Source organism: Protomyctophum bolini (assembly GCF_963924005.1).
Source record: "Protomyctophum bolini genome assembly, chromosome: 14".
NCBI classification, from domain to species: Eukaryota; Metazoa; Chordata; class Actinopteri; order Myctophiformes; family Myctophidae; genus Protomyctophum; species Protomyctophum bolini.
The window spans coordinates 35,979,991-35,995,259 of record NC_137875.1 but is presented as its reverse complement, the minus strand read 5'-3'; the positions used below and the strand labels follow the sequence as shown (position 1 = coordinate 35,995,259).

Sequence of the window (15,269 nt, the reverse complement as noted above, 5' to 3'; positions counted from 1 at the left end):
TTAGTACTTTAAGTACATTTTGATGCTGATACTTTGGTACTTTTACTTGAGTACATTCTTAATAGGCCTATGGGACTTCTACTTGTAACGGAGTACATCTACATTTCAGTATTTATACAATACTTTTAATTATTGCTCTACCAGAAAACAGATGTAGAGAATGTTTATTTAATTTACAACTTATTTATTGATAATTCAGTCAATCATCATATTGCTAAAACATTTAATAAAATCTACATTGGGTTGATAAAATGCATCAGAACCATATCTGCTCCTTTGGACCCTTTTAAAAAGGTATGCCTTCAGCGATACACTTCACACTGAAAATATGAACTTTAAAACTGTGATTTTAAAATACACCACGTGTGTCTATTATATAGATCAATGTACATATTTACATGTTCGGCATGCCACGGAAATTAATATCTATAATAAAAAATGACCCTCCTATACCTGGAAATTAGGTGATTGAAGTCATATCATCTCTGTCGGGTGGAAACCTCATATTATGTCCAAAACTGTTACTTTTCAGGATTCAAACGCTACATTTGATTATTCTGTGTGACGCTGTGGTATGATCAAGTAGGGCGTTAATTTACCAAAAAAAACACCAAAAGATAGAATAGGTTTCTGGCCGACAGCGACGACAATATAAAGGGTAGTAATAGAGTTTCCTCAGCAGGATATCCCGGCTGACTCAGTCAGGATTCACACAAACCCTGAGTTGACACTTACACAGCTGTGTAACTCTGAGGATGTGCAAAATGGAGCCGAATGGATGATTACGGCTCCAATTTAGTTCCATATGTATACTGTGTACACTCTCAGAGTCACATGGACACTCGGGACTTTCCTGTGCATCTTGCCACTGAACGATAGTGCAAAGTCAAACACAACAAGGGGAGAAGGGCATGTAAACATAAAAGCGTATAGGAGCTTTATGTGTTTTTCATTGGTCCATTCACTCCATTGGCCAACTTGGAGAGCTATACAGGGTTCTATTGGGGGAAACGATGAGGCCATTTTGAGGATGGGACAGGACAGAACGGGACTGGAGGGTGGGACATACAAAAGGTGCAATAGAAAAGCAAACAAACGTTTTAATAAAAACCAGAGTACACAAAATGTACAGTACTGTAATTGCAGTATACAAGCCTAGCGTGGCCAGACAATATCACTGCATGCTTGCCGAGGGCACTTTTTTTTTTGCACTGGCAGATTCGTCTGGTTCCCAGACTACATTCCCCCTTGGGTATAGCCCAGCGGTTCCCCAAAATCATTAGCTTGAGACCCAAAAGAGAAATGCAATGCCTCCCTGCCGCTGGGACCCTAAATATAGTGAAAATATCTGATCTACAAGTTCACAACACGTAGATCTGCTATTTTCACTACTTCTTAAAAGTTCAATTTCTTAGATTTTTCTTTTTTTGGAAAATGTATGAAATTCTCTTGAAATGTATCTTTTATACAGATTTCTTTTTTACTTTCTGAAAATCAGGATCCAGATCGACCCACTATTTGGGAACGCCTATTGCCTATAGCTTTGTGTCCCTCTTTGTTTGGTTGATCTCAACTGGCTATGGCTGGAAGAGGCGGAGGCTGCTGGTTGACGATGACCTGGATCACAAATTCCTTCTGCATCTTGGTGTCCTGGAGGCGGGTCTTATCGGGGAGGAACTTCCCAGAGAAGAACCACCTCTGGTGGGCTATGTCGATGTCCTCCTGGGCCTCTAGCCGCCTCTTCAGCTCGGCGATGGAGTCTGCCATGGTGGCCGTCAGACACAAGTCCTTGCCTGTCAACGACGCAAATTACCTTAGTTTAGAGTAGATTCACTAGAGCACTGGTTCCCAAACATTTCAGGTCGAGACAAAATGTTTGCCTCCCAGGACCCAAACTAGTGAAAATAGCAGATCTACAAGCATTGCCACATTGTCGCGTTGCTAGCTTGTAGATAGCCTATTTTCACTACTTCTTAACTTCTTAAAAGGAGTTTTCTAATGTAGGGAATTTCTCAGATTTTTTCCCTTGATTTCTTCATTAAATTACTGAATACATAAATAAAATTAGTTTTGAATTCATGAAAATGTTTGCTTTTTTAAATTAATAACTAAATGTAGGAGACCAAAAATAAACAGACCTACAAATATCGGTACGTGACACAATTGGGTCCCAACCCGGTGTTTGGGAAACACTGGTTCTCAAACCTTTTCATGCGAAGGACCCCCATAATTGATATATATTTGGCCGCGAACGCCGATCTGCAAATGCTTTGTATTATTCTTGTATTATTAAGAATCTAATGAAAACATTTTCAAATACTCTCAAGATTTTTGTAAAATGTTCAAAAATAGCAGATGTACAAACATGGATATGATTGTGATGCTGTATCAACAAACTCAACTCAGAGGCAATGGTCATGGTCACCAATCCGGTCAAAATTACATTATTATCCATTATCTCATAAATGGAGAGACAGGAGATGTTGGCTCTGTACCTCCAGCGTTTGTGACTGATTTATATAACAATATTATTGTAAAACGACAGATGACAAGCAATATTACAGGAATAATGCTATAGTTGTAAAATGGGAATACTGGGCAGAAAAGGGAATTTGTTCTGATGTCCGGGGGATAGAAAATAAGGGTTTTTCCTTACCCGTTGACATGCGGACACGCAGTTTGAAGTCCTGTTTGGGTGGAGACGGTGGGGCCTGTTTCTCTACGTGCGCAGCGATCTGACCTCCATTGATGGTGTCTCTGATCAGGTTGACAGGCGTGGCTAGAGTGTAGACTGGGAGCTGATAGCGGTTGCCTAGCTCATCATAACTCTCCGTCAGAGAGCCTGTGGAGTGGGATGAGAACCGCTAAATCAGCTTGTCTGTCAAACACTGATCTCAGCAATCCAAGACAATCGGTGACCTCCGCCTATGGTCAGACAACTAATTCCACAATCTTCAAATGTTACGGAGAGTCTGTAACTATGACTGCCGACAGCCACAAATGGTTTGCGGAAATATACTTTTGAATTGCCATTTCTGCTTTGACTAATTTGAGTTACAATGGGACACTTTTACAGATCTGCAAATGCTGAAACGAAGTGGGGAGGAGGAGGACGACGACGTCCGCTTTACAAAAGTGTGTGAGCCAACAGTCTGCCTCGAGAGAGAGAGACTAGTCAGATGCTGACTACGGTAATTAAATAACAGAAGGGTCAATGCCCAGTCCCATCAGGACACTGTGGTGTCTACTAAGCCAAAGATCCAAGGAGATACGTTTGTCCTTGAAACAAGGAAAAAGCTTCGTAATGAAATCCCCCTCCACCTGCACGCACGCATGCACGCGCGCACGTGCGCGCAGCAGACACCACAGGTGGGATTCCATCAATCTCTGCCATGGTATCTGACTACTAGCAATCCATCTGCTCTCGTCACACTCTCTGCTCTAGTCACCCTGGTAACAATTATGTAACGCCGGTCATAGTGCGGTAATCTGTAAGCGACTGGATACACGGGACTCAAACCACAGAACACGGCTGATATTTTGAGAATTACATTGAGTTATGTAGCAAAACTAGCAATGGAAGTTTACAGCTTTGATTTCTAGGAATACCTGTGTGCCAGTGCGAGTGTGTGCACACTCGTGTGCATGCATGTGTCTTTTTTATATATATATTCTTTTGGGGCTTTTCTGCCTTTATTGATAGGACACAGTGAAGAGAGACAGGAAATAGGGAGAGGAAGTTCAGCATCAAGAGATGAGTGAAGCGGGTCGCGAGATGGAGTAGACGCGCTTTGCCACGCCGTAGCTCCCGAACTTTTCTAATCTACTATATAAGCCTCATTTTTATACACTCAGACTATCCAGGCTGCATTGATTTGTTTCCGTATATATTTGCGTTTTTGTTTCTGGCAAAAACGAGCCAAAATGCCCAAAAGGAAATAGGGAGAGAGAGACTGTGAATTACACGCAGCAATTTAGCAAAGGCTGTCGGGACCGGGACTCGAACCTGCGCCATGCTGTCAGGCATGCGCCTATATGTGGTTGTGGTATGCATGCACCTGGACCGCTTGGCCAGCGGGCGCCCTCCAGATCTGCTATTCTCAAAACATTTTGAGCTTTTACTTTTGGTACTTGTCTTTAAGTATATTTTGATGCTGAATGCTATATACATTTACTCAAGGGGCGACAGTGGGTCAGGGGTAGAGTGGCCACTGGCCGGTAGAGCAGCCAGATGGGAACCGTGAGGTTCCAGGAACGATCCCTGGAGAGTGCGGACTCTCTTCTCTTCACAATCTAAGTAAAGTGCCTTGGATGAATACACCATTTACCAAGTCAATTTCAAATACCAAACTTGTTCTTGTAACAGACTATTTGTACAACAGAGACAGGGTATTGATGACTTTACGTGCGAGTACTTCTTGGTAGGGTTCTCACCATGGGGCAGAGTGATGCAGGCTCCATCGACTATGGCCTGTGCTAGTTCCAGGTCGTTGCACTCTGCAGCCAGGCCAGCAGCCCGCAGGGCGTCCCAGATCTCCTTCCGGCCGTCAAAGGCCGGGGCCGTGTCCCAGAATTCATCCCTCTTACTCCTCACCTGGCCCTCTGTCATGGGGTACTCACTCTTCCATTTCAGACGCTCCTTCTTCAGAGGCTCATTCCGTCCTGTGGTGAAGAAATGATATAGGAATGATTCACCTCTACTCTCACGTAATGTATCACCGACATATTATGAGATGGCAACTGTCTCATACATTATTATTACCAAGAAAACAATGGTTTAATAATATTTGTCGGGCGTTTATACAAACACAATTGGCCCGTGTTCAGAGGAGGGAAGGTCATATTTGTATTCCTGCTGGCTGGGAGCGGCACCTGTCAGCAGGAAGTGTTAGGTGGGAGGAGTAGGATGAAAGCTCTACCATACGTCCTGCCGGTGGGGTTCCGCTCTGGTAGGTCAGTCAGTATAGATACGACAGAAATGTGTGTGGGGAGGAATTAATTGTAATGAAAGGGCAAACAATAATAATAAGAAGAACTAGAAATGCATTGGCCGACGGACCACACCGGACATACGCAGCCGATTACAGTACTTGCACTCTCTGCTTGCACAAGTAATAATAATAATTTAATAACTATAAAAGAATAAATAAATAAATATGGAATTAGAATCAAGTCGCCTTAAGAATAGTTACAGATACAGTGGCACAGGGTTAAACACGTCCTGCCCACCACCACAGACGAGGGGTTTGAATCCAGAACGTGGCTGCGCTGCTTTCTGCGAAACGTTTTGAGAATGATCAGTAGGCTGTCCTGAAGAGACGCACCACTTTCAACCGATATATCGGGATGTCACCATGGGGAAAAGTGTAAAAAAAATAAAAAAAATGTTAAAGCATTCTTGAAAATGTTTGAGAATAGTGAAAACGGTCGACTGGGATTTTCTTTTTTATTGTATACTGTAGCAACATATATTGTACGTTTTTCAGAAAACGTCAGTGTTTTAGAACAGAAATAGCAAATATACAAGCTCACAGCGACACAACAGATCTGCTATTTTAGATTTTATTTACACAAATCTTCTCTTCTGGGGGTCCCTAGCACAAAACATTTTCAGATGGGTGGTCCGCTGCCAAATATATATCAATTTAGGGGTCCTTACTAGTTTAGAATGTGTAGAATCGGACTCGGGTCTTAATGGGTTAACTAAAATTACATAATTTTGTCACACCTCAGGAACAAAATGAACAGATGGTACTGGTTTTGACTTGTGATGTAATAGTTTATGTACACTGAGCTAGGGCTCATCTTTGTACGTCTGTGAGCGTAAACAAACCCTGCAATGACACGTGCACGCCGATTTCCAAAGAGCAGCACTAACGATACTGTATCTATGATATGATCTCATGCACACATCGAATCTTAGGCTAACTAAACTCACTGCGGAGACTTCAAACAGAGACATTCTACGTGCAGGTCTACTCTGGCAGACCTGGCAGCGTGCAAAGCCATTCCTGCGCAGGAGGAAGGTCACTTTGATACAGAGAGGCAGGGAAATCAAAGTGATTATTTATAGTGTTGTGGATTACTGCGGTATAGCCACACACACACACACACACACACACACACACACAGAGAGAGAGAGACGATCCAACAGTGGATTATAGTCGGTAATCAGGATCTACACAACAGGATTTATCTTCCACTGTTCCACATTGCTAGGAGAGACAAGCGCTCTGTAGGCAGTGAGAGGCAAAAGAAAACAACAACAACACAGGGACTCATGCAGCGTTAGATGTCTTAATCAACCCCACTTGTTTCACTTGTGGGAAAATAACAGGCTGAATAATATAGGCTACTTTCTGTGAAAGTGAAATTGTCTTCATAAATGTACCTTTTTTATCTTTTGACCAGTTAACCACTAAACCCTATACACAGTATACTTTGTTGACCGGGGTCCCCTAGGGGTTTATACCAGGTCTCCTCCTTTGTCCCGTCCCCTCTATACCAGATCTCTTCGCCTACATTACGACATGAACAGAATGTGGTTAAAACATGGACACTGTTGTTGTATAACCATGGACATCCTCCAAGCTTCAGCTCAACCACATGCTGTGTGCTTTATCATGTGTGTGTGTGTGTGTGTGTGTGTGTGTGTGTGTGTGTGTGTGTGTGTGTGTGTGTGTGTGTGTGTGTGTGTGTGTGTGTGTGTGTGTGTGTGTGTGTGTGTGTGTGTGTGTGTGTGTGTGTGTGCACCCAGGCAGATACAGTACAGTATGTGCCTGGGTACAAACAGTATCTTAGTTGTATGATTCATATTTTATTACAATTTAGGCATTTAGCAGAAGCTCTTAATCCAGAGCGATTAACAAATAACAAAAACATGGTAATACATCAAATACATAAAAATGGTCATCAAGAATCATAAGCTAAGAACCTAACAGTGGAATATCTATATAATGAAACAATGTGTATACAGTACACTAGTTTAGAGTACTATGTCTACATAAAATGCTATCTAAGTTTAGCCTTTGCATACGCCTGTAAGGTCTTCAAGGCTAGGGCAAGTGCTACGGCAAGTGCCATGATGGAGTCTGAAGAGGTGGGGTTTCAGACTACGGCGGACGATTGGGAGTGAGTCTGCAGTTCTGATTGCAATGGGAAGTGCATTCCATAGTTTTGGAGCCAGAAGGGAGAAGAGTTTGGAACGTGTGGAGCGTTGTCCCAGTGTTTTTAGTGAATGTACTTCCAGCATGCGTTGGCTGATCTGAGCGCACAGGAGGGTTTGTAGGGTCTGATCAGACTTATTAAGATATGGGGGTGCCATACCTTTGGTTGCTTTGAAGGCCCGCATCAGAGTTTTGTACTCCTCTCCAATGCGAGAGTGGAGAAGGGGCGAGACATGTGAGAACTTTGGCTGGTTGAAGACCAAGCGAGCTGCGAAATTCTGGATCAATTGGAGAGTCTTAAGTGTGCATGCCAGTAGGCCAGTAAGAAGAGAGTTACAATAGTCAAGTCAAGTAATACAAAACAAGGCTTTACATTTTATGAAATCTGTGCTCCTTTCCTTAACACTAAATATCTGTGCATTCAATTTGCATTAAGCGTTTTATACTCATTATACTTTTCCATTCCGTTAGCATTAATAGGCTAAACTTGTGTGCAGAAGTGTCAAAAGACTCAAATGGAACCATGGAACTTATAGACCAATTTAGAAACGGGTCTCATGGTCGCAGACAACATATTTCCTGTAGGCGGAGATGACATACAGTATCTGCGGTTTCCGCGTACCTCCTTCTACTACAGTGAATGGAAAAGTGACTGATGTTATGTTAGTCTGCCTCAAACGTTACTCTTTTACCTGCTATTTAACACTAACATTACAAAGATGCCCAGAACATCTGGATGAACCTGTGTAGTTTATGCCTGCTCCAACAGTAGTGGCACTGGCAACATAAAAAAAAAAAAAAAAAACGGAATGTCAAAATATCTACCGCGGTGGCTGAGACCAGAGCATTATAGTAATGGTTGAGACAAAGCAGTGAAAGGTCCTGAAAGATACATAACATCAGCCTTACCCAATACCCAATCTTTCTGTTTTAGGAACACAAGGCTGCTGCCATTCACTGTAGTAGAAGGAAGTGCGGGGAAACCGCAGATATGTCGTCTCTGCCTACAGGAAATACGTTGCCTGCGACCATGAGACCCGTTTCTGAATCGGTCTATAGGACACACTCCAATGATTGGTTCACACTAAAGGTCCCCGGCCCCAACTAAAGACTGAACAGACTGAATATACCTTTTGTTTTAGTGCCCCAACCACTTGGAATGACATACAGCACAGATTAAATTAAAGATCGATCAAATTCAATATTTGATTTCAGACCTACCGACAAATGTGTGTTTTTAACTTGTATTGTCACACGATCCCGATCACTCGTAATCGGGACGTTTTATTTAGTTTTATTATTCATGTGAATATTGTTTTTGGATTGTGATATCTCGACAACACTGCAAACGAGGGCAACCTTATTTAGAGAATAAATAAAGGTTTGAATGAATGAATAATTAGATGATTCCCTCTCTTTCTTCAAACCCTGTGTTAATTCAAAGGCCCTGTTGCTAGCCTCTGGCAAATGAGAGCTGCATGCATTTTATTGTGTTAGCCACCATAGTAAGTATTGTATTATTAAACAGTGCTGTATTATTACATAGTATACTAAACAGCACTGAATATTGTATGTAATTTAGATAGCATGTTATGTAGACAGATGCCAGGTCATTATTGACTTGGCATCCTATAGTGTTTATAGTTTCAATGTACAGATTATTGTTGTTCTTTGAATGATATCCTACTGTTAGACTAATGATAGGTTACAATATGTTCTTGGTTTACTTATGATCCGAATATTTCTACGCATTTGATGTTTTACCTAAGTTGCTCTGGAGCGTCTGCTAAAATGCCTAAATTGTAAATATTAGATAGTATACTGTCTCATTAAACATCACTGTATTATATAGTGTACTGTATTTTTAGATAGTATTGTATTATTAAATGGTGCTGCATTGTTCGATAGTACTGTTTTATTAGACAATACTACATTGTTAGTATTGTATCAACATATTGTTAGACAAACTCTGCCCAGACAGAGTCGAGCAGCTACAATCTGATAAATACAGGTAGCATAGAACAATGTAATAATGATAAATTAGTTCTTATACAATTAGCTACATTGAGTATCTGTAAAAATGTCTTTGACGCTAGGGGCTCCATTTTGTCACCGCTAAACCCCTTATCCCTAAACTTCTTTGCCTTTTCTTTTTACTATTTTGAAAAACATTTTTGAATAGCTCAGCTAGCCTCTACATTGACACGTTGTGAGCTTGTAGACCGGTCATTTTAACTATTAAAAAATGTTTTGCAAAATAGTAAAAAAAAAGGCAAAGAAGTTTAGGGATAAGGGGTTTAGCGGTGACGAAAATGGAGCCCTAGGTACCAATTCCTTCACAGTTCCTCTTTCACTCAAAAATCGACCCAAAATGACTATTAAGATAACTACTAATAAAGTAGCCTAGTTAATAACACCTCTTGTTTGTAGACAACCATAACAGCTAAAAGTCTACATGGCCCTGATCAAAAATGTCATTGTGTAATTCAGTCTCACAATCTGGAATAAATAGTGATACAGTCAGCAGAGGGGAGGGGATTACCCTGGTTATTATAAGTCTTCTTTTCTTTTTTTCCTTCCATTTGTTTAAGCCATGGTGTTAAGAAGATACATTTGAACTAAATAACTCAATGCTGAATATGAATGATTTAACTTGTGTTCCATATGCAGGAAAAATATAATACCATAGCTACGCCAAGTAAAATATTTGTTTGAAGAAAACTCATTTTGAGTCAACATACTGTGTAGCCTATACAATGAATGAGTTTAGGAGACAATATTTTAGAAGTAAGAATGCCTATTCTATAGTGTAATGTCTCTGTCGGGTGGAAATCTCCAAATCTCATATCTGTGACTTTTCAGGATTCAAATTAAAAAGTATCAAAAGATCTACAAGCTCAAATCGAGCCTGTGGATCTGCTACTTTTGTGTGACACTGGTAGTATGATCAAGTAGGGCATTCATTTATGGAGATAAGAGGCTTCTGCCCGACAGCAACGATAAGCAGTACTTACTTTTCGGCCCCACTTTGATAGAAAAGTCCCTGGCATGATAGCTGCGGCCCCTGGAGTTAGTTACTCCCATGCTGACAATTCTCTTTCTGCTTGTTTGATGCAAGTTGAACTAAAGCAGTTCTAAAACCAGCATTTGAGAGAAAGAAGGTCCATAAAGATCCATAAAGTATTATCCGAACAATGCCGCAGCTGCAAACTGCCACAGTCCTTCCTGTATGCAGTCGCTGCAACTGTCACAACTGAGCTTGACCTGTTTCCTCAAAAATGAACCATACTCACACACACACACACACACACACACACACACAAACCCACAACAAACACCCAAAAATACCACAGGATCAATTTGTGTAGAGCAGCAGTGCAACGCTTATAGGTGAGGCAAACCTGTCCCTTGTGTTACGAAGCTACGAAGAGACAGCTTCATTACACAAGAGGTGTAATCCTATCAGCCCTATTTAAAAGCATGAGTTAGGAACACCAAGGGCAAGATGGCGAACCCATGAATAGACTGTAAAGCCTTAGCTTGCCAATTACATTTTATCCGCGGTGGTCTGGTGGACCCTATTTCGAGGTATACTGTCTCTCATGGCCTATTGTTGTGTTGATTGCAAAGGTTCAGTTCAAGGCAGAATGGTAATAATTCATATTTTTTCAGATGCAAAGCAGTTGTACTACTGTTGTAGTAGAGGGCTCAAGGTGTGTGTGTGTGTGTGTGTGTGTGTTAGTACATGAGCAGGCATGAGTGCGTGTTAATTTAAAGGAGGTGTTTACAGAGATGTTTTCACAGCTGACAACAGAATGAGTAATTCCAACTATCCATGCAAACCCAGACAGAAAGGAAATATCCCCGGGGTACCCTGGGTACCCTGGGTCTGGCGAGCCGCCCCGCATCCGAAACGGTACAGAAATGAGTTACCATGAGGGGGTCCCTGGGGTGTCCCCGGAACATCCAGACCCCCAGGAGGCCCGGGGGGCCGGGCCGGTTCCGGCCTGCAGCCCTGTGTGTTTGTGTCCATTAGGTTGCGCACAGGTGGTGAAAAACAACCATGCTGTTTTCGTGCTCAGACCCACCCAGCCACCCACACACATAGCTCCGTAAGGGAGTGGTTGCGCCACTCAAAAATCACACCTGTGTGAAATGAGGGGCTCTCTTGTCATCGACATCGTACATCAATTTATGTTATTTATAGAAGACTATTTTTGTCCATGCTAAACCCCTTATCCCTAAACTTGTCATCATACTCTTCCTCGTTTATGTCATATTTAACGGAATTATCGGAATTATCAGCATCATCTCATACTGGCCATTGGCCAATCAGAATGCCTGTTATTGGTTAGCTGATTTGCTCGATAACGTAAATTTTCCCTTCAATGTTTTGATGTTTAATTTACGTCATATTTAGCGGAATTCTGACGTCATTTCTCCGTTCATCGTCAATGGCAAAACCTGAGACGGGCGGGGACAAAATGTAGCGGACATTTGACCAGAATTCTCTTACCGTGGTCAATGGCAAATCTTGAGACGTGTGGGGACAAAAGCTGTTTATAGAAGGCGCTCTTATCATCATACATCATCATAAATTCCGTGCTCAATCAATTAAATCATCACAAATGTCATTCCGGCCAATCACTTTTGGCGTCTTCACTTTTCTGCCCTCACTTTTATCTTCAATATGTACTTTGCTCAGCCAATCAAATAATCGCTATGTGGTGATCAGCCAATCACAAGCCAATGTTTGCTGGGCACAGGAGGTCCCTCAAAAAGAATAATAATTTTGTCCATTCTGAAAAGGGCATTGTAAAAGCAATGCCTCTTTATTTCAAAACTAGATGCACCGATATTGAAATGTTGGCCCATATTTATCCCAAGTTCCCAACATAAACTTATTGACCCTTTTGAATGCGTCCCCAGAAAACAGTGATAGAATCAGCAGCCTTCATCATCACAAAATGCTTTTTCAGGCTTATTTTCTTACATTTTCAAAATAATTATTATAAAATAAAATATTTACATTGGTTTGATAGCGATATTGCCCATCACTATATTATATTATCACCAGGTCAGCTCACAATGCATCACAATGTGTGATTTAATGACACGCTTTTAAGTCTACAATAATAAGCAGGACTTTAAATTTTACAATAACTTCTGCAAAGAAGTTCAAGGTTCATGGAATTTGATTGTCATTCCATACAAGTACAGAACGAAATTTGGTCCTGCATGTTCATGTCAAAATAAATAATTTATTTCCCTGCGAGGAGCGTCAAAGAGCAAGAAGCTGACAATCTTCTTACTCTTTGAGCAAGAATAGTCTCCTACAAAGAGTCTCCTACTGACTCTCATTAGAGAGTCATCAACTTATTGGCACAGCAATGTGACAAAAACAAAGAAATCTCCATGAGATTCAAGGCTTCGTGGGGTGTGTGATTAATAGTAAATACCGGTAAGTTATTTTTTGTGGACTATACCGTACTCCTTTAATAGCTGATTTACATGCTCAGTAAGCCAAATAATAAAATATATATTGATTCGGGGGTCTTTGACATGAAAAGGTTTGAGAACCGCGACTGTTGTGTAAGGAATATATAAATAGATCCAGGCATGCAGGTTCCAGCGTCTTACCTCCACGTTTTTTGCTTCTTGAAATGTCTCTGGTTGTCCCCTGTCCTTCTACACGATTCCTGCCCACACAGCCACCCACCACGGATCCTGACAAAAACAAAGCGCTATCATATATCATCATGTCAACCATATAACATCACCCATTTTCCAGATTTATCCTCTTAGCAGATTTTGTATTGACCTGTACTTTCGTTGAACTGTACCCACACTATACAGTTTTTCAATCAATCAATCAATCAATCAATCAATCAATCAATCAATCAATCAGGTATGGTAATTTCAAACACGATTTCAACCTTTTCGTTTTTGTTATATTAATGCAAGAACATAGAAACAGAGGACATTGCTCTTGCATGAAACAAAAATCACACTTGTGTGAAGTGAGGGGCGCCTGGTAATGTTTGTGTAAAGTGCTTTAAACAAACAGCCAAATATGGAATACTGTCCACCACTGCTCAATGGCAAGATGAGAATGAACGTTATCATCAGCAATAGGCGAAATGTTGCAAAAATGTCCCTGATCATGCAGATGACATCAAATATGACTATTAAAAAACAAAGGCATGATCTCTGAAGTTGTAGTGACACTGTCACATCATCAGGTCAGGCAATGTGCAATGTTTAGGCTACTGTAGTGTCACGTGTAGGGCCAGCTGACAGTGACAGACCATGCAGTGGTCCTATATGTCATTTAATATTATACTGCATGCTATTGTGTCTTCAACAACTACATTAAATCAATCGCAAATCCGTTTTGTTCGGTTACGAGACGTACATGCTACTATTTTTGTTGGATAAACGCAAGTGTTACAAATCAATTGACAATTAGTGACTGATAAACGTCTATATTTTTGCCTACCAGAAATCCAGTCAGCGAAATTATGCATTCGTCTGCAGTTTGCTCTCCACATCCGAACTCGTTACAAACTTTCCAGTGGATCCTCTGATGATGCGATCGACGATCAAGAAAAATATCTATGGTCAGCAGTTTGACACGGGTTCCGATTCTAAATCAGACAAGACCCAACAACACCCCCCGCCGTGCAGCGAGAGCTATTAGTTACTGCTGCAAGTAAATATATACCTCGGTTGCTCGCGCATGCACAAAAATACCAAGTTTCTGCAGAAAAAACAAAAATTAACAAAAGAAAATGTATGCTCCCAGTGTAATAATAGTGTAAATAGTGGGAGGGGACCACCATCATCCATACATACACATCCTTGTTGTACACTAACGCTATGCTAAAATTAAATCCCCTTGCGTCTGGCACGCATGCGCAACCTGGAGCCCTGAACCACCTCTCATCTTCTGTATCATGATCACACTCACACACCCTCCAGTCTGCAATCTGTCAGTCTGAGCGATCCCTCCAGTGGCGGGACAGTATAACCCAGGCCTCTACATCAGTACATCACCTAGTGAAGTGATTTTCAAAATAGTATACCGGTAGTCGTCTAATTATTAGAGTGGTTCCCCGTCCCCTTCCCAAACTGTGGTGCGCAAGCGCCTTCTAGGGGGTGCACGACATGAAAAGTCTAATGGTGCTATGGTTTTATTTTAAATATATTAACATATGCCAATATATAGCCTATGCTGCATACATATATTATGCCATATTCAGGTATATGTGGATAAAATATGTTTCTATATAGCTTATGCAATTTATATTTCCATGTGGGGGGGGGGGGGGGGGGGGTGCATCAGCTATAGGTCGGGAGGCAACAGGGTGTGCATGGCCAAAAAGGTTTGGGAACTGCTGTAATGTCTGATTCCATGATGTCTGTCTATGATGTTTCACGCATTTCAAAATCAAATAATGGTAAAATACGAATGACATTTTCCTGATTTTGTGGGTTAGAAAATTGGGAAAATGACCCAATGTTTGTTCTGAAATAAACCTCAGAAAACACTTAAGATCCCGGCAAGAGGTGTCGACTCGATACAATAAGAAATTGGAGCAGTCATGATCTTTTCGAAGCAAACATCAGAAAACAGGGAAAATGTGGTTAAGTCAGTTCCGACTGTCAGATTATGCCAAATACCAAGGACTCTGTCCTAAAACTGAAGCGTGGTCCTGATTTCTTTTGTGGGCTAAAATATTAGAAAAGTGAACAAATATTAGGTCAGAAACAAACATCAAAAGGGTTTTTACTTGAGTCATGACAAATAAAATTGGTCCGTGACCCACCGTTTGGGAACCAGTGCTATGTACAGTACTTTGGGTGATTAAAGGCACAAGAGTATCTGACAAAGGGCTTGCCTGCATCAGCAAACCTTCCCCGGATGAATACAATTGAAAACAGGATAAAGAATGTGGACATTTCAGTTGCTGAGGCATCAGTCATCACACAGCCCACACCCAACAGGTCAACTAAAAATCAAGTATTTTAGTGCCAGTCTATATAACCACTTTTCTATTAGTCAGACACCATTTGGGTACTGTAAACAAAAAATATATGAAA

The 15,269-nt window shown here is 41.2% G+C and overlaps 1 protein-coding gene across 2 annotated transcripts; it reads right to left on the bottom strand.

Annotated features, from left to right (window-relative positions):
• Positions 1-202: 202 nt before the first annotated feature.
• Positions 203-14,047, bottom strand: ubtd1a (ubiquitin domain containing 1a). 2 transcript variants are annotated; one of them, XM_080781837.1, is made up of 5 exons: positions 13,666-14,047; positions 12,807-12,893; positions 4,435-4,662; positions 2,657-2,842; positions 203-1,793 (listed from the first exon to the last, which is right to left on the bottom strand). In XM_080781837.1, the coding sequence occupies exons 1-5, from the start codon at positions 13,715-13,717 to the stop codon at positions 1,570-1,572; spliced, it is 777 nt and encodes a 258-aa protein (XP_080637963.1). In that variant the 5' UTR covers positions 13,718-14,047; the 3' UTR covers positions 203-1,569. The 2 variants fall into 2 exon arrangements, with proteins under 2 accessions (XP_080637963.1, XP_080637964.1); XM_080781838.1 differs by lacking the exons at positions 12,807-12,893; positions 13,666-14,047 and adding an exon at positions 10,181-10,419.
• Between the last annotated feature and the right edge of the window lie 1,222 nt (positions 14,048-15,269).

Coding starts and splice junctions, on each gene's coding strand:
- ubtd1a (XM_080781837.1), bottom strand. CDS start 13,717: ATGTGGAGAGCAAACTGCAGACGAATGCATAATTTCGCTGACTGGATT. Junction 4,663..12,806: donor AAGAAGCAAAAAACGTGGAG/GTAAGACGCTGG, acceptor TCTTCACCACAG/GACGGAATGAGCCTCTGAAG. Junction 1,794..2,656: donor GCGTGTCCGCATGTCAACGG/GTAAGGAAAAAC, acceptor CGTCGTTGACAG/GCAAGGACTTGTGTCTGACG.